We start from the raw sequence: 17,750 nt of genomic DNA on the forward strand, positions 1-17,750 counted from the left end.
TCCTTCCTTCCTTCCTTCCTTCCTTCCTTCCTTCCTTCCTTCCTTTCCTTCCTTCCTGTCTTTCTTGTCTTTCTTTCTTTTCTTTCTTCCTTTCTTCCTTTCTTCCTTCCTTTCTTTCTTTCTTTCTTTCTTTCTTTCTTTCTTTCTTTCTTTCTTTCTTTCTTTCTTTCTTTCTTTCTTTCTTTCTCTCTTTCTTTCTTTCTTTCTTTCTGATGGAATCTCGCTCTGTTGCCCACACTGGAGTGTAGTCCTGGCACGATCTAGGCTCACTGCAACCTCCACCTCCCAGGTTCAAGTGAAGCGACTCTCCCACGTCAGCCTCCTGAGTAGCTGGAATTACAGGCATCCACCATCGTGCCCAGCTAATTTTTGTGTTTTTGTAGAGACGGAGTTTCACCATGTTGGTCAGGCTCGTCTCAAACTCCTGACCTCAGGTGATCTGCCCACCTTGGCCTCCCAAAGTGCTGGAATTACAGGTGTGAGCCACCATGCCTGGCTGCTGCTGTTTGTTTTTAAGCCAATCTACAGACAAGTCTTGTAACGGAGACAAAATATTCCTTAAAGTGGCTAAAAGCCAGCTGAACAGGAAGTGCCCCTTATGTGACCAGTGGGCAGTTTGGGGTCTAGGCCATGGATCTCCAGCTTCCCCAGGCTTGCTAAGACCCCTCTCTGACCTCTCCTCTGCCCAGGTCCCCCCAGCGAACCCACCCACCTGGCAGTAGAGGACGTTTCTGACACCACGGTCTCCCTCAAGTGGCGGCCCCCAGAGCGCGTGGGAGCAGGAGGCCTGGACGGCTATAGCGTGGAGTACTGCCCAGAGGGCTGTGAGTGCCCCCCACCCCCCGCCCCTCCCCAGAGGAAGACCACGCTCACCTTGCCATTGAGCAGATTCACCCATAGTCAGGTTTTTTTGGGCCACTTTTGCCGACAGTTGAGGACATCCAGAGAAATACCTGTTGTTTTCAGAAGCAAAAAAAGCTTGCCTAGTGAAAAACAAATGCAGAGTAAAGCTGACTGTAACACGTCTTTGAGCAGTGCGAAATCAGCAACTACATTTTAAAAACATATTTAAGGCCAGGCACGGCAGCTCACGCCTGTAATCCCAGCACTTTGGGAGGCCGAAGTGGGCGGATCACCTGAGGTTGCGAGTTCGAGACCAGCCTGACCAACATGGAGAAACCCCATATCTACTAAAAATACAGAATTAGCTGGGTGTCGTGGTGGGCACCTGTGATCCCAGCTACTCAGGAGGCTGAGGCAGGAGAATCGCTTGAACCCAGGAGGCGGAGGTTGCGGTGAGCTGAGATCACGCCATTGCACTCCAGCCTGGGCAACAAGAGCGAAACTCCATCTCAAAAATAAACCAAACAAGTAAAATTTAAAAAATAAAAACATATTTAAATTCTGGAGATTCCTATCAGAGGAGTAGGCCGTGGGGATGGGGTATTGGTGGTGACACAGCCTGTGGCCTTGCCTGTCCCTCCCCACCCCCAGGCTCAGAGTGGGTGACTGCCCTGCGGGGGCTGACAGAGCACACGTCGATACTGGTGAAGGACCTGCCCACGGGGGCCCGGCTGCTCTTTCGAGTGCGTGCACACAACATGGCAGGGCCTGGAGCCCCTGTTACCACCACAGAGCCGGTGACAGTGCAGGAGATCCTGCGTGAGTGCCCCTTCATGCAGTCACAAGACCTGCGCAGTCACAAGACCTGCCATTGACACCCCAGGCCCTTGGTGTCCAGTGGAGGTGGGGACATTTGAGGAGGCCCAGAACACTCTGCCCAGAACGCTGGCAGAGACAGGAGGGGTTGGAGCCATCATCCATGCTCTAGGCCTAGGGAAAAAGTTCAGAGAGGGTGGCCAGGCACAGTGGCTCAAGCTTGTAATTCCAGCATTTTGAGAGGCCGAGGCAGGCAGATCACTTGAGGTCAGGAGTTCGAGACCAGCCTGGCCAACATGGTGAAACCCCGTTTCTACTAAAAATACAAAAACTAGCCGGGTGTGGTGGTGGGTGCCTGTAGTCCCCCAGCTACTTGGGAGGCTGAGGCAGGAGAATTGCTTGGACCCGGGAGGTGGCAGTTGCAGTGAGCTGAGATCACACTACTACACTCCAGCCTGGGTGACAGAGTGAGACAACGTCTCAAAAAAAAAAAAGGGGGGGGGGGCGGGGGGAGGCTTTCTTGGTGTATGTCAGACCCCTAGTTCTGGAACAGGGAAAATAAAAGCCACAGTACCCAAGCTCTCTTCCAGGAGCGTCTCAGCTCCAACAGGTAAGTATTGTCTATGTCGTCAGATTGGTCTCTCTGGGATCCACTTCCCATTCCTCTGTTCTTGTCCTAGCAGAGGGTCCATCTTTTGTAAGGATTGGTTCTCAAAGCTGGAAGGAGGCAGCAAACTTGAGTGGAAACAGCACAGGGCATAGGGTGTAAAAGCCCAGGTTTACACCCTGGCCTATGACTTACTAGCTGTGTGACTTCAGTCAAGTTGCTTACCCTCTCTGATCCCTGCCTCTTGAAGCAGTGTGGTGAGGCTCAGGGAAGCCAGCTGAGCTTGGGCAGGCTGGAGTTGCTGTGTCAGCAGGAGCTAAAGGAGGTGCAGGGCCCAGCAGGCAGCTTTTTTCTTAGCTGCAGCTCTCTGGGCCTTGTCTCAAGGGAGGCTGGAGCTGTGGCGCCCCTCAGAACTGTGGCAGGCCCTCACTTAGCTACCCACTCTGTATCCACAGAACGGCCACGGCTCCAGCTGCCCAGGCACCTGCGTCAGACCATTCAGAAGAAGGTCAGGGAGCCTGTGAACCTCCTCATCCCTTTCCAGGTGGGACTGGCCCCCTTCCCTGTCCGCCAGGGGAGAGAGGCTACGGTGTGTTGTTTCTGTCCTGTGGACTGATGTCTCAGGACTGGCCCGATCTGAGGTTCCAGAGGCGGGGGTGGCAGCTGGCCCTCGGAGAGATCCAAGTTCAGGGTTAAGCTTTTCCTCCCCTCAGGGCAAGCCCCGGCCTCAGGTGACCTGGACCAAAGAGGGGCAGCCCCTGGCAGGCGAGGAGGTGAGCGTCCGCAACAGCCCCACAGACACCATCCTGTTCATCCGGGCCGCTCGCCGCGCGCATTCAGGCACTTACCAGGTGACGGTGCGCATTGAGAACATGGAGGACAAGGCCACCCTGGTGCTGCAGGTTGTCGGTGCGTGGCCAAGGCCTCCTTGAGCCCCCTTGTTTCCCATCCCTGAGCTGGGCTGCTGGGGCCAAGGGCTGAGCCAGGGGACCCAACCTACAGCTCACATTTTCCAGTCTGGTGCCCCAGCAGGCCCGGCCCTGGCTGGTAGGGGTCGGGGGGTCCCTGGAGCCCCGTGTCCCCCTGCCCACTGTCAGGAAGAGTGGTGACCCGACTGTGTCTGTCTCCCGCAGACAAGCCAAGTCCTCCCCAGGATCTCCAGGTCACTGAGGCCTGGGGTCTTAATGTGGCTCTGGAGTGGAAGCCACCCCAGGATGATGGCAACACGGAGCTCTGGGGGTACACAGTGCAGAAGGCCGACAAGAAGACCATGGTGAGCCCGGGTCTGGGGTCCCCACGTGCACCCTGCCTAGGCCTGGCAGACCCAGGCCGCAGCCACTCTTCACTGTCCTCACCACGGGCCCCTCACCCTCCCTCTGCTGATCTGAGTCCCTCCACAGTACGGGTGGAGATGCCCAGGGCACCCAGGAGAGGCTCTCGGCATCGGGGAGGGCCTGGCCCAGAGATGCCTCCCCTTCCTCCCTGCCCCCAGGAGTGGTTCACCGTCTTGGAGCATTACCGCCGCACCCACTGCGTGGTGCCAGAGCTCATCATTGGCAATGGCTACTACTTCCGTGTCTTCAGCCAGAATATGGTTGGTTCCAGTGACACAGCGGCCACCACCAAGGAGCCTGTCTTTATCCCCAGACCAGGTACTGTACCCTCATTCTCCCCACCAGGGGCTGGGGCAGGGAGGCCGTGGGAACAGGGAGGGGGGCCTAGTTTGGTGTGGCCCTCTCGGTACCAAGTCCTGTCACCAACAGGCATCACCTATGTGCCACCCAATTATAAGGCCCTGGACTTCTCTGAGGCCCCAAGCTTCACCCAGCCCCTGGTGAACCGCTCGGTCATCGCAGGCTACACCACTATGCTCTGCTGTGCTGTCCGGGGTAGCCCCAAGGTAGGGAACTTTAGGCGCTGGTCCAGGCTGACCAGGAGGCAGGGTTCATAGGCCCCGATGTCGAGCAGTCCTCTCCCCAGCCTGTCTCCCCTGCTTTCTCTCCACCTTGGGGTGTATGGACCGGGTTTCTCTTCCTGGGCAGGGCCATGGTACTGGCTGTTGGTTCCATGTTTGTTTCCAGCCTTGGGCACAGTCAGGGACTCCTTGGGACCACCCCCCACCAAGTATAAACAGAAATGCGTCTCCCTGGGTCCCTGCCAGGTCCCCTCTCAGCCTGGATGGCTTCCCTCCCTCTCTTTACCTTAATTGTAGCCCAAGATTTCCTGGTTCAAGAATGGCTTGAACCTGGGAGAAGATGCCCGCTTCCGCATGTTCAGCAAGCAGGGAGTGTTGACTCTGGAGATCAGAAAGCCCTGCCCCTTTGATGGAGGCATCTACGTCTGCAGGGCCACCAACTTACAGGGCGAGGCACAGTGCGAGTGCCGCCTGGAGGTGCGAGGTGAGGAGCCCTCGGGGCCAGGGCCTGGGAGGTGGGAAGAGCAGGGCAGCAGTGGGGACCCTGGGCTTTGCTCTGTTGTCCCGGGTCAAGCACCTGCTGTGGCTGCAAGGGCAAGGACCCTGTCATGTCCAGATGGGTACTAGCTTCCAGAAGGCTGGGAGGACACAATGACATGGCCTCCTCTTCTGCAGTGCCTCAGTGACCAGGCTGGCTCCCGGGGATGGCCAGGTATGTACTCCAGACCACCTGACACCCAGGGCACAAGTCAGTGGCTGAGCCCTGGCCCTCGGTCCGGGGGCAGCCATCAGTAAATGGGAGGCTGTAGGGGGCCTCTGTTCACTCGTAAGATAACCTGTGTTGCAGGTACAACCAGATGCCAGCCCCATACCAGGAGCCTGGAGGGAAGTTGGGGAAACCCCTCCCTGTTGTTGGATGTGTATGTGACAAGTGTGTCTCCTGGGCTGCGGTGGGGGATCAGCAGGACAGTTACGTTGGGCAGGTCTGAGTGGGTGTTGCACAGACTGGTCCACAGGGCTCCTGAAGGAAGCTCCTGGATCTTTGGGGTAAAAGGAGGGTGACCTCAAGAAAGGATGTCTGGGGACAGGCCTTCCTGGCCTGCTATGTCTTCCCAATGTGTACTGGGCAATAAAAGATTAATGTAGTCACAGAGAACTCACTCTTGTCACTCAATTTCAGTGTGCTTGTTTTCATAAAAATGCACAGGGGATGGCCAGGTACAGTGGCTCACATCTGTAATCCCAGCACTTTGGGAGGCAGAGGCGGGCGATCACCTGAGGTCAGGAGTTCCAGACCAGCCTGGCCAACACGGTGAAACCCCATCTCTACTAAAAATTCAAAAATTAGCTGGGCATGGTGGCGCGCCTGTAATCCCAGCTATTTGGAAGGCTGAGGCAGGAGAATCACCTGAACCTGGGAGGTAGAGTTTGCGATGGGCCGAGATCACGCCACTGCACTTCAGCCTGGGTGACAGAGTGAGACTCTGTCTCAAGAAGAAAAAAAAAAAAAAAAAAAAGCCCAGGGACATTGATCTTCACAGCAAAGTGAGGGCAGATATTTTTGTTGTTTTCTCAATGATTAAACCAGGCCCACAGTGGTTTCTGAGTTCATAAATCATTAACACTAGAAGGAACCTGTCTTCCCCCACAGCATTCAATCTTCAGATGATGAAACTGAGCTGTGACAGCAGAAAGCGCATTTAACTGGTCCTAGGTACTCAGCGTGATCCTTGTGCCAGGGGCTGTGGTCACAGCTGCCTGGGGGTGGAGTGAGGCAGAATCTGTGCTGATTGTCCTGGGGTGGAGCTGCACTAGGTGGCTTTGCGGTCCCAGCCATCAATAAGCCAACAGCTGGTACAGACTCATATCCCCCGTGGGAGACAGCAACCCAATCCAGCCCAGGACCATGGGGACCACAAAGGTGTCAGGGCCAGGGCCCCACTCTGCTCTCACTTCCCCTAAATCCGACCATCAGTTTCCTTTTGGGTGGGGGAAGCCAGCAGGTCTCAGAAATTCCCTGAGAACGCAGCCAGGTTTTTCCAGGACAATTCCATGAAGGTGGCTCCCAGGGGAGCTTCTAGGAGTTCTACCCAGTGGAAGACACTCCTGGCCAGGAGTCCGGGGCCCTGTGGGAGGCCCTGGCTGAGTCACCACACCTCTCTGGACCATATCCACCTGTAAGGGAAGAGAGGGCCAGGGCCTTGGCTTTCACTTAATCTCAGTTCAGGTGAGGACACCCTCTGGCTGCTCCCTCTAGCAGCCCGTTCGTTCAGTTCACGGCAGCCCAACTCTCTGCAGGGCCCCCAGGTGCTTGGGAAGGAAAGCTCCCCCCGCAGCCTTGCTCTGGGAGCCCAGAACAGGGGAGCTGGGGCCTCTGTGTGCCAAAGCTTGGACGTGGATGACCTCATCTCCTTCCTTCCTTCCAGCCTGAGGTGCCTTTTTAGAGTCCAGGGACAGCCGTCCTCAGGCCTGAGCCAAGAGGAGGTGTCATTTAATGCAAGGCAGCCAGGGAGCCCGAAGGGAGTCAAGGACATTTATTTCACATTCACACAGCTGTACATTTTCTATAAATAATGTGGGGCTGAAATATTTACAGTCATCTCTTGCCCATGCCCAGGCTGCCTCTCCCTCCTGGCACCCCATGCCTGGAGACACAGCCTGCAGACACAGATGTGCAAATCCAGCTTGGTCTTTCCTGCCCCCTCCCTGATGCTCAGGCAGAAGAGCCAGCGGTCCCTGGGACTCCACGAGCCTCGCCCACTCCGTCCTCTGATGCCGAAGGCGCGGCAGGCCACAGGGAATTCGCTGTTCCACTGCAGTGACGAAGGCTGTAGCAGGCAGCAGCCCACGCTTGCGGGCCCCGGGCAGTAGCTGCCAGCTTGGGAATGCAGAAGGAAGCAGGGAGGCTGCCACTCGCTCCGGCTGCCCCCCAATTCTTCCCTTCCTCTCTGTGCCCTTCCTCTGAGAGGGCGAGCCCCAGGGTTCCCTCATTCCTCACAGAGTGAAACTGCTCCGGGTGCCCAGTCATGCCGGGTCAAAGAGAAGGGAGAGCCAGACTCTTGCAGTAGACAGTTACAACGCCAGGGACAAGGACAAGGAACCATAACACAAATGTCTCAAGGACACACAATAATGAGTTCACACCAGCCCCACAGACACACACTCTTGAGCCCTGAGGGGAAGGCAGTTTGGTCTTCTGGGAGTGGAGAGGGAGAAGGTGGACACGCTCAAAGACACACTCAGAGGGACACATAACCGGTAACCAACTAAGCCACAGTAGGGGCTTGCAGAGGACACACAAGCATCGTCCACTCCTCAGTCACAGCAGCATCGTGCACTTGGGAACAGAAAGGGGCCGGGGCGTGCCCTGGGCTGGGGCGGCTTCGTAGCCCCTCTCCATCAGCTAGAGACAGGCCGGGGTGGGGTTCTGAGATCTTCCTCACTGCTACGAACTGCAGCCACGTACGAGAAGAGACACAATACAGAGTAGCAGATTTCATGGGCCTAAAGGGGAGAGAAAACCAAGTGGATCACGATACTGAGACTCCTGCATCTCCACATGTGGAGGATCTGCCAATGGGCAACTCCTGCCCTAACACTGGACATGGGCCTCTGGCCTAAACGTGAGCTCCAAGCAAGGAAGCTGTCGCTGTGGGAGAGGGGATCCACGTGTGCGTGTCTGTCTCCCAGGGCTCAAGACCCGTTTCAGCTTGAGTTGAACCTTTGGCGACAAGACCAGGTCCCCACTCAACCCTGTGCCCACCCCTCCTCCTGTCTGAAGGTCCCCAGGGAGCCCTGCACACTGTGGCCCATCAGGGTTGAGCGGCACACTCACCATTGGTGTCTTGTACTTGTGGCTCACCACTTCTTTAATTTCAGGAACTAAAACCGGACGGGCAAGAGACAAAACAGAAGGTTCAACACTAAGAGCAGTAGTGCCATGCTCCCCCAGGCGGCAGCGCCCGGCGTCAGGGTCCCCTTCCCCTCTGTGGCCTCTCACAGTGGCTGCAGCAGCTTAGGCTATGACAGGGCAGAGGCCACCAGAGGCTCTGTCCAGACCCTGCCGGCTGGGAGGACATGGCCCCAGCCTCCTCAGCTAGGCCTCTGCCGTCTGCAGTGGCTTTTACTTGATGGCTGTGATTCTAGCCACTTCTTTGAAAGCCCTGGATGGGAGGGATGGGCCTTTCACCAGCCTGGTCACGGCTACTGTCCAGGGCCCCTGAGGAGCTGCCGTGGGGATTTCCCAGGTTTTGGCTGGGAGGAGAGAGCCGTTTCTAGCTTGTGTCCAACTTTGCTGAGATACCCGTGAACTCATCTTGTCACCAGCCTGAAAATTGGGTCATGTTAAACACAGTTCCCTTTATTCCCAGCCCCCTACAGAGAGGGTCTTGAGGCTGGATGAAGAGCTAACATGATACTAAACCCACAGGACGTGGCAGTGTCCTCCCTTGAGTGGCAGGAGAAGCCCAGGCCTGCCTGTGTGAGGGAGAGCGTCTGAGGGCTCTGGAGCAACACACCCAGCAGAAGACAGGCGAGTACAGCACCCAGGGAGGGAGGTGACAGGGAGCATCAGGCAAAATACACACATGTCCACAGCCCGGAAGGCAAGAGAGTCCCCCCGCTCCAGCCATGCAGGGGTTCTGCTTGGCCAGAGGAAGGAGTAGGCCCCCCAGGCTCAGCCATCATCGTGGCCCCTTGAGACTGGGAGTGGAGGGGCCTGGCATCTCCCTGGGGGCCAGAAAAGGCAGGAGGAGAATTGGCTGTACCTTCCTCTGACCCTGGGAGGTAGAATTTGGGGAAACTCAGGGTCAGCAGGGAATAAACTCATCAAAGGTAGAGCAAGAAGCCCAGGCCATTCTCCTGAGTTGGAAGATTCCCCCAAGTGTCTCTCTGACAGAAGAGAGAAGGGAGCACACGGGGAGGGAAGTCCAGTAAGCCAGTGAGGGGGGAGGCAAGGTGGGAAGAAAGAGGGTGGGGGAGAAAGGAAGAGATGAGCTGGCAGTGTGAGGAGCTGGTTCGGTGGAAGGGAGCTACCCACCCAGGGCAGGGCCCAAGGCAGAGACCTGGGGAGAGGCAGCACGAGCCGAGGTCACTTTACCTGCTGGAGAACGAAGGTTTTCATAGCAGCGATGAGGGGCACAAAAGAATGAAGCACAAACACAGCAGGAACTCAAAGCCCCAGGGTGAGAACCCACTACACCACTCCCTAGCGCTGGCTCCCAGCTTCGGGCTACAGCTGTCTTGCTAGGCTCCTCTGTCCCTCAAGTGAGTCTGCCTGCGATGCCCCGTGCCCTTCGTCTGGCACAGAGGCCAGGTGGAGACCACAGCGGTGCCAGGGAGGCTGGGTGGAGGACTGGGCTGCTAGAGAGATTGCAGCAGGTGACACAGACGTAGTGGAGCTTGGGGGTCACCAGTCTGCTCTATCCCAAACTTTCTGACCACTGGCTGGCCCAGCACGGGGAGGTGGTGCTACTTTGCTGAGCTGCTTCAGGACCACCTCTAAACTCAAAACCCACCTGAGGCCCCATTTGCTCTTCTGTGATCCATTATCTATCTTTCCCTTCCACTTCCCGGCTCTCATCTCAGGGGTCCCTTTTCTTCCTTGTCTCTCCTGCTCCTCCTGACCTCTCTACAGAGGTTCTTCTTCTCCCTGACCCTAGACCCTCCTCTGGAGCTCCGAGGTTTGAGTTACTGCCATGTGAGTCCAGACCTAAGAGCAAAATAGTGTAATTACCAAATTCCTCCAGGACAAAGACGCCTCGAACTGTATTGCACTTTTTAATGTGATTCAGCTCTATGAAAACCTGCAAGAGAGGGAGGGAGGGCGGGGTAAGGCCCACAGGCTCCACCCCTGCCCCACACAGCACACTCTCCCAGCTACAGCCCCACCCACACAAAGAAAGTCTATTTCCCAAAGAGAGGACAGAAGAATCCACACGCACACAACTCAAAAGCGCTAAGAAGCGAAGATAGCAGAAAGGGCATGTACCTTCCGCTCCTGGCCGGAGGAGAAAGCATGGGAGAGAAATGAAGGCGTTAGTTTCAATGGTCAAACCCAACCCGAAGGCCCCGCTGCTGGCCTGGGCTGCCCACCCGTACCCTCTGCCCAGGGCAGTGCTTGTAAGACACAGTGCCCCAGGGATCCCCACTCAGCCCATCAGGTCTCTACCCTTCCATGCATCCTCCTCCGGCGCAGAGGGCTGGCACGGGCGCAAAGCTCCCCTCAGACTGTCCTCGGGGTGGGAGGTGTTGGCATCCTCCTTGAAACAGGATCCAGGATCTCCCAAGAGGTATGTGGTGACAATAATATCAGCTACCACTTGCTGAGCACATACTTGGGGTTTACAAATACGATTTCTAATCCCTGCGCCTACATGACACAGTATATAGTATTACCCCCATTTTCTACATGAGGAAACTATGGATCAGAAAGTTTCTCTGCCCACGAACGTGGAAGCTGGGCTTCAAATCCAAGCATGTCCTGACACCAAAGCCTGTGCTTTTCCCATTCACCCCAGACTGCACAGCTCCACCAGGAGGTCTGCTGCCCCTTCCAGTCCAACTGACCACTGTGTGGCAGAAGAGAGGCAGGTTGCTATCTCATTATTAACTGTGAGGTGAGATTGAGAAGCTGGGCTTTCCTCCCTTTCTCTGCACAATCTATCTTCTAGGGGCCAAGCCTTCAACCACAGACTGGCTTGGATGGCTGCCCAGAGGGGCTGTGCCAAGGGCAGGACGAGGAACAGGGCAGAGCACCTGGGCGTTGCTTAGCAAGATCTCATCTTCAGACAGGGAGGCCACAGCACTAAAATGTGGTCAGGAGCCTGCTCCTCAAGAAATACTGATACCTTTGTGGTCCAGAAAAGCACTTAGGTAGACCCTTCTCTGGGCTGGTCCTAAGGTCTTTGGGGTTGGCTACCGCCCTAAGTCCTAGATTGAAAATACACTAAGGGGCTGCTGGCAGCCTGGGCAGCTGTTTCCTGTTAAACTAAAGCTGCCCAGCTACGTTCCTGGAAGAGGGCTACAACGGCTAGCGGAGGGAGGGAGACAGCCACGTCAGTCAGGCATCCACCTCCCCTGAGGGTCTGCGGCCTGGCCAGGGGCTATGGGGCTTCACACATTCGGGTCTGGCTCAGAGCCTCAGGGAGAGCAACCCAGACATCAGGGAAAGAGGAGGGAAGGCACTTGTGTGAGGAGTCAGAGCTGTGAACGGACCTGGGATGATGCGCTGGCCTCAGAAAGGAATTAGCTTAAGGAATGTCCACTGAGAGAAAAAGGTAACACTGTGTTAAAAGACCAAGAGAGAAAAAAAAAAAAAAAAGTCAGCTCCTATGGTGGAATTACAATGAGGGAAATATGTATCCAGAACTGCTTCCCAATCAAAAGAAGGGGAATGGGGCCTGTGGAGCAGGGGACAGAGTGGGAATACTCAGAGGAAGGAAAAGAACGGAAGAAGAATCCGCAGAAGAAAAAGGCAAATAAACACACTCCAGAGAGGACAGATACAAGCTACTTACACACAGGCACGTACACACGCACACGCAAGCTGCACGCACACCAGAAAGACACAAGGAGATCGGCCATTCTAGACTCTCAAAGCAAAACCACCAAGCAGAAGCATACCCTGGGAATAGAGGAAGGCAGAGACACTGCAGGGGAAGGGCCAAGTGAGACGCTCCCACTCACACTGTGTGGAGTCCAACGGATGGGGCAGCGTGGCCACCCGGCCTCGCTCCTGCCCAGCCTCCCCCGCAGGCTCCCTGGTGCATCTTCACAGCGCCAGGTGGTCGCCAACGTCACTGTGCCCTCCCCTGGGATTTCTTTCCTGGGTCCAGCTGCTCCAGTTCTCCCTCTAGCTCCAGAGGGCCCTCTCTCATGCTTTGCTGGGGAAGTACTGGGGGCCTAGACATTGGTCCTTTTTACAGGGAGCTTCGTGCTGCTGCTCGCACCTACCTGATTGTGCATGAACTTGAGGTTGATCCCTTCTAGAGTGACCTGCAGCAGGCCACCCTCACCAGTCTTCATGTCCTGCACAGGGAACTCGCCACCCAATTCAGGTCCTGTAGTGAGGGAGGGGCTATCAGCTCACTGGTGTGGTGGGAATCCCACCCCTGACTTCCTGCCAGGCCCCTGACACTCAGAAGGACTGGTGGAAACAGGGAAGACACTCTCAGGAAAAACTCTCCTCACCGGGTTTGATGCTTTGCTGTCGGGCGGCAGCGCGCTCCATGCTGTCCTTCACACAGTAGTACAGCTCCCGACACTGTGGCACAGGGGGAGAGCGGTCCCATCATGGGGGCTGTCCAGGGTTCCCCACCCACTGCTCTGTAACGGCCACTGAAGGCTTGGGCTGACACCAGGACCTCCAAGACAGCTTTAGGTACCCCACCCAACAGCTGGAGACAGAAGTGTGGCTCCAGACATGGGTTTTGGAATTTTAACTTCCCAAAGATAAACTCACTATTTGGTCTTCAATGCCTACCCTAGCCCCAACCCAAACACAGATCCTGGGTACCTTTTTAGTATAGAACTTGTTGAGCTGGGTCTCAGAGCCATTTCTACGCCACAAGCACAACACCTTGGTCTTGGGACAGTAGGTCATGTTGATGAGCTTCTCATACCACCAGCGCTCATACACTGTTCCGATGTTACTACGCAACACCACACAGTCATCGCACACCTGGAGAAGTGCACAAAGCGGCTCAGTGGTTCCTGTCTCTGACAGCCTCTTCCTAAACTGTTTCCTACAGGGAAAGGTGGGATAACTGGCCCTGCAGCATCTCCATGGTCAGGTTTTCTGCCTTACACTCACGGTGTCCCTAGCTGGAGACACAAAACAGAACTACTGACATGCTGCCTGCTACAAGGATTGGTGGAAGAGATAGAGTCATTAGAAGAACCTGTGTATAAGTGAGGAGGTACAAATCAATCAGTTATTTATTGCTTTTTTTTTTTTTTTGAGACAGGGTCTCACTTTGTCCCCCAGGCTTGAGTGCACTGGTGCCATCTCAGCTCACTGCAGCCTTGACCTCCCAGGTTCAAGTCATCTTCCTGCCTCAGCCCCTAAAGTAGCAGGGGACTACAGGTGCACACCATCACACTGGCTATAGTTTTTTTTTTTTTTTTTCTGAGATGGAGTCCCACTCTGTTGCCCGGGCTGGAGTGTAGTGGTGCCATCTCGACTCACTACAACCTCTGCCTCATGGGTTCAAACGATTTTCCTGCCTCAACCTCCTGAGTAGCTGAGACTACAGGCACACACCACCATGCTTGGTTAATTTTTGTATTTTTAGTAGAGACAGGGTTTCATCATGTTGGCCGGCCTGTCTTGAACTCCAGACCTCAAGTGATTCGCCCGTCTCCGCCTCCCAAAGTGCTGGGATTACAGGTGTGAGCCACCGCACCAAGCCTAGTTATTTATTTACCTTTTATGTGCTCTATGGACTTAAAGTATTTGGAGGAGATCTCATACCTCCATCTTATGACCTCAGGAATCAGCTTTGTTGACAAACACAAAGGCAGGAGATCATGACAGACTTAACCAAGGAGAAAAATGGAGCTGATGTACTTTCTAATCCTGGCTCTACCCTTTATCTATAAAAAATATATATATATATATATATATATTTTTTTTGGATACGGAGTCTCTCTCTGTCGCCCAGGCTGGAGTGCAGTGGCGCGATCTCGGCTCACTGCAAGCTCCGCCTCCTGGGTTCACGCCATTCTCCTGCCTCAACCTCCGGAGCAGCTGGGACTACAGGCGCCCGCCACCGCGCCCGGCTAATTTTTTTGTATTTTTAGTAGAGACGGGGTTTCACCGTGTTCGCCAGGATGGTCTCGATCTCCTGATCTCGTGATCCGCCAGCCTCGGCCTCCCAAAGTGCTGGGATTACAGGCGTGAGCCACCGCGCCCGGCTCTATAAAAATATTTTAAAAAATTAATTATACAAGTGACACATGAACAGTGCCTACTGCACAAAAATGATACAATACAGGATGATATAAATTAAAAAGCAAATATCTTTGACACCTTCTGTTCAACAGTCTCTTTCAGGTGAAGTTATCCGTTCTTTTTTTTTTTTTTGAGACAGAGTCTTGCTCTGTCGCCCAGGCTGGAGTGCAGTGGTGCGATCTCAGCTCACTGCAAGCTCCGCCTCCCAGGTTCACGCCATTCTCCCGCCTCAGCCTCCCGAGTAGCTGGGACTACAGGTGCACGCCACCATGCCCGGCTAATTTTTTTTTTTTTTTTAAGTAGAGACAAGGTTTCACTGTGTTAGTAAGGATGGTCTCGATCTCCTGACCTCATGATCTGCCTGCCTCGGCCTCCTAAAGTGCTGGGATTACAGGTGTGAGCCACTGTACCCAGCCAGTTATCTGTTCTTAAGGCTTCAAATGTTACCGAAGACATTATAGCACAGTGGTGAAGGGCACAGGTCTAAAGTTAGCCTGAGTTTAGATTCCAGCCCTGCCATTACTGAGCTGTGCCACCTGAACAAGTTCATCTGTGTTCACAGTTCCTCACGGGTGAGATGGGGATAGTAACAGTAATAACTTCCTACAGTTACTATGAAGACTAAATGAGCTAATGTGCATAAAGTACTTAAGGTGCATACAAAGCCAGGCACACAGAAAGTACCCTAATTGGCTACTAGATATCAGAACTATGAAACTAATGATTATTACCACGTTGATGGTTCTTACCTCTTTTGCCATCTTAGACCTCTCTTCCTGAGCTCCTGAGCCTCTCAATGCCTGGATGCTTCACATGTAGCACCTCAAACTCATTGTGTCCAAATCTGAACTCAACATCTCCTCCTGGGCAGATCCTCCTTTTAAGTCTGCTATTTGAGGAAACGGCACCACCATCCACCCAGCTGCCCCAGCCTGAAATGAAGAAGTGATGCCCGACTCCTTCCTCTTCCCTCTAACTACACTCCATCACTGAGTATTGGTTCTAGCTCAAATATCCCTGACTGCTCTTCCACTCCCCAACCATTAACTCTTACTCTTTCTTCAAGTCTAAGCTCAAAGGTCAACTTCTCAAAGGAGCTGTCCACAGCTCCTAGGCCTTCTGCTATATATTCCCATAACTCCTGCCCCCTGAGCTTCTTTCATAATGCTCACCGTATTTTATAATACTCTTTATTTATTTGATTTCCCCGATAGCTTGTCAATGCTAAGGGCAATAGAAATCACGTCTGTCTTATTCACTGCTATAATCCCGACACCCAACAAACTACCTAGCACATTAATATGTGCTCCATAAATATTAGATGAGTGATTAAGGACTACACAAGACTATCAGGTTTAAGCTGCTGTGTAAGAGTTTACTGGAGTTCTAAAGCCTTTGAAGAATGAGTCAAAGTGGCAGAGTAGGAATGGGAAACCTGAGTTCTAGCCCCAGTCTGACTCTGTGGTTTTCTCCAGGGGGAAAATGGACAATACCACTCTGCCTTTCATAATCCTTTAAGAACATCATGTAGGCCGGGCGCGGTGGCTCAAGCCTGTAATCCCAGCACTTTGGGAGGCCGAGACGGGCGGATCACGAGGTCAGGAGATTGAGACCATCCTGGCTAACACGGTGAAACCCCGTCTCTACTAAAAAAATACAAAAAAAAAAAACTAGCCGGGCGAGGTGGCGGGCGCCTGTAGTCCCAGCTACTCGGGAGGCTGAGGCAGGAGAATGGCATAAACCCGGGAGGCGGAGCTTGCAGTGAGCTGAGATCCGGCCACTGCACTCCAGTCCGGGCAACAGAGCGAGACTCGTCTCAAAAAAACAAAACAAAACAAAACAAAACAACAACAAAAAGAACATCATGTAAAGGTGGGCAGAACACATTTAGGAGAACACATGATTTCTAAGCTAGAGCATTCTAGGCTAGAGAAATGCTCGTAATATACTGTTAGAGTCACCTAAGTGGCTGTTGGAGGTGTAAATTGGTATAGTCTTTGGGATGGCAATTTGGCAAAATCTAATGAAATTTTAAATGTAATAAGCTTGACTTGAAAATTTCATGTCTAGGACTATATCCTATAGAAATTCTCATGTGAGGGTGCAAAAATATATGCTCAAGGATATTCAGTGAGCAATTTTTTATTTATTTTTGAGACAGGGTCTTGCTCTGTCACCCAGGCTGGACTGAAGTGGTGCAGTCAGGGCCTACTGAAGCCTTGACCTCCCAGGCTCAAGGATACTCCCCACTTAACCTGCCCAGTAGCTGGGAACAAGGGCATGTACTAGCATGCCTAGTTTATTTTAAAATTTTTTTGTGGAGACAGGGTTTCCCTATGTTGCCCAGGCTGGTCTTGACCTCCTGGGCACAAGCGAACCTCCCAGCTCAGCATCCCCAGTAGCTGGGACCACAGGCATACATACACCACCACATGTATGACTAACTTTTAAATTTTTTGTAGAGACAGGGTCTCTCTCTGTTGCCCACGCTGGTCTCAAACTCTGGGCTCAAGCAATCCTCCTGCCTCGGCCTCCCAAAATACTGGGATTACAGGCGTGAGCCACCATGCTTGGCCTAATGAGCAATATTTTTTAAAAAAAATAGTGGGAGGCACTAGTTAAACTAATTATGTTACACCATATAACATCTAATGGCTAAGCATCCATTAAACTAAAAAGAAAAAAAGACAGAGACATGGAAAGGTATATCATTAAGTGAAAAAAGCAAATTATTTAACAATATCTGTAATTTGTTTGTTGTTTTCTTTTTGAGATGGGTCTCGCTTTGTCACCCAGGCTGGAATGCAGTGGCATGATCTTGGCTCACTGCAACCTCCCGCTCTGGGTTCAAGCAATTCTCCTGCCTCAGCCTCCCAAGTAGCTGGGATTACAGGCGCCTGCCACCACGCCTGGCTAATTTTTGTATTTTTAGGAGAGACAGGGTGTCACCATGTTGGCAAGGCTAGTCTGGAACTGCTGACCTCAGGTGATCTGCTCGCCTTAGCCTCCCAAAGTGCTGGGATTACAGGCTCATGTGAGCCACTGCGCCCGGCCTAATATTTGTAATTTGATACCACTTCCACAAGTGCCAAAACAAAATTCCATATAAATAAATTATATTTACACAAATATGCATTTTCAATAATCTGAAAGGAGTCACACGAAACTCTTTAATAGTGGTTACCTCTGGGACAAAGGATTGAGAGGGAGTAAACTTTTATTTTTTAACTTCTGCGTGGTTTGAAACATTTATAGCACATACTGTTTTACTTTTGTAACTAAAAAAAGTGCAATAAAAAGTTTTTTAAAATCTTTGGCGGCCGGGTGCAGTGGCTCACACCTGAAATCCCAGCACTTTGGGAGGCCGAGGTGGGCAGATCATGAGGTCAGGAGATTGAGACCATCCTGGCTAACACGGTGAAACTGTGTCTCTACTAAAAACACAAAAAATTAGCCGGGCAAAGTGTTGGGTGCCTGTAGTCCCAGCTACTTGGGAGGCTGAAGCAGGAGAACGGTGTGAACCCGGGAGGCGGAGCTTGCAGTGAGCTGAGATCGCACCACTGCACTCCAGCCTGGGCAACAAAGCAAGACTGTCTCAAAAAAAAAAAAAACAAAAA

At 53.2% G+C, this 17,750-nt stretch overlaps 2 protein-coding genes across 38 annotated transcripts in view; one reads left to right on the forward strand and one right to left on the reverse strand.

Moving 5' to 3' along the window:
* MYBPC3 (myosin binding protein C3) overlaps positions 1-5,337 on the forward strand; it is a 26,817-nt gene extending 21,480 nt beyond the window's left edge. Inside the window, exons 26-35 of the mRNA XM_026454090.1 lie at positions 690-824; positions 1,495-1,662; positions 2,722-2,810; positions 2,980-3,175; positions 3,400-3,539; positions 3,759-3,918; positions 4,030-4,166; positions 4,479-4,665; positions 4,857-4,893; positions 5,029-5,337. Of these exons, the coding sequence (XP_026309875.1) occupies positions 690-824; positions 1,495-1,662; positions 2,722-2,810; positions 2,980-3,175; positions 3,400-3,539; positions 3,759-3,918; positions 4,030-4,166; positions 4,479-4,665; positions 4,857-4,867 (1,223 nt within the window). The 3' untranslated portion in view covers positions 4,868-4,893; positions 5,029-5,337. The remainder of the gene's footprint in view (positions 1-689; positions 825-1,494; positions 1,663-2,721; positions 2,811-2,979; positions 3,176-3,399; positions 3,540-3,758; positions 3,919-4,029; positions 4,167-4,478; positions 4,666-4,856; positions 4,894-5,028) is intronic.
* A 1,363-nt stretch (positions 5,338-6,700) lies between these two features.
* Positions 6,701-17,750, reverse strand: part of MADD (MAP kinase activating death domain) — a 63,487-nt gene continuing 52,437 nt past the window's right edge. For 12 of the 37 annotated variants that reach the window (XM_023215655.3, XM_031933945.1, XM_031933942.1 and 9 more), the window contains 7 exons: positions 12,697-12,861; positions 12,372-12,444; positions 12,135-12,241; positions 10,171-10,179; positions 9,916-9,985; positions 8,017-8,063; positions 6,701-7,685 (listed from right to left, as the gene is read on the reverse strand). In XM_023215655.3, the coding sequence (XP_023071423.2) occupies positions 7,581-7,685; positions 8,017-8,063; positions 9,916-9,985; positions 10,171-10,179; positions 12,135-12,241; positions 12,372-12,444; positions 12,697-12,861 (576 nt within the window). In that variant the 3' untranslated portion in view covers positions 6,701-7,580. Of the gene's footprint in view, positions 7,686-8,016; positions 8,064-9,915; positions 9,986-10,170; positions 10,180-11,396; positions 11,465-12,134; positions 12,242-12,371; positions 12,445-12,696; positions 12,862-17,750 lie in introns of those variants that run through there. The other 25 variants (XM_031933955.1, XM_031933954.1, XM_031933953.1 and 22 more) reach the window with 5 other exon arrangements.

Source organism: Piliocolobus tephrosceles, chromosome 13, assembly GCF_002776525.5.
Source record: "Piliocolobus tephrosceles isolate RC106 chromosome 13, ASM277652v3, whole genome shotgun sequence".
Lineage (NCBI taxonomy): Eukaryota > Metazoa > Chordata > Mammalia > Primates > Cercopithecidae > Piliocolobus > Piliocolobus tephrosceles.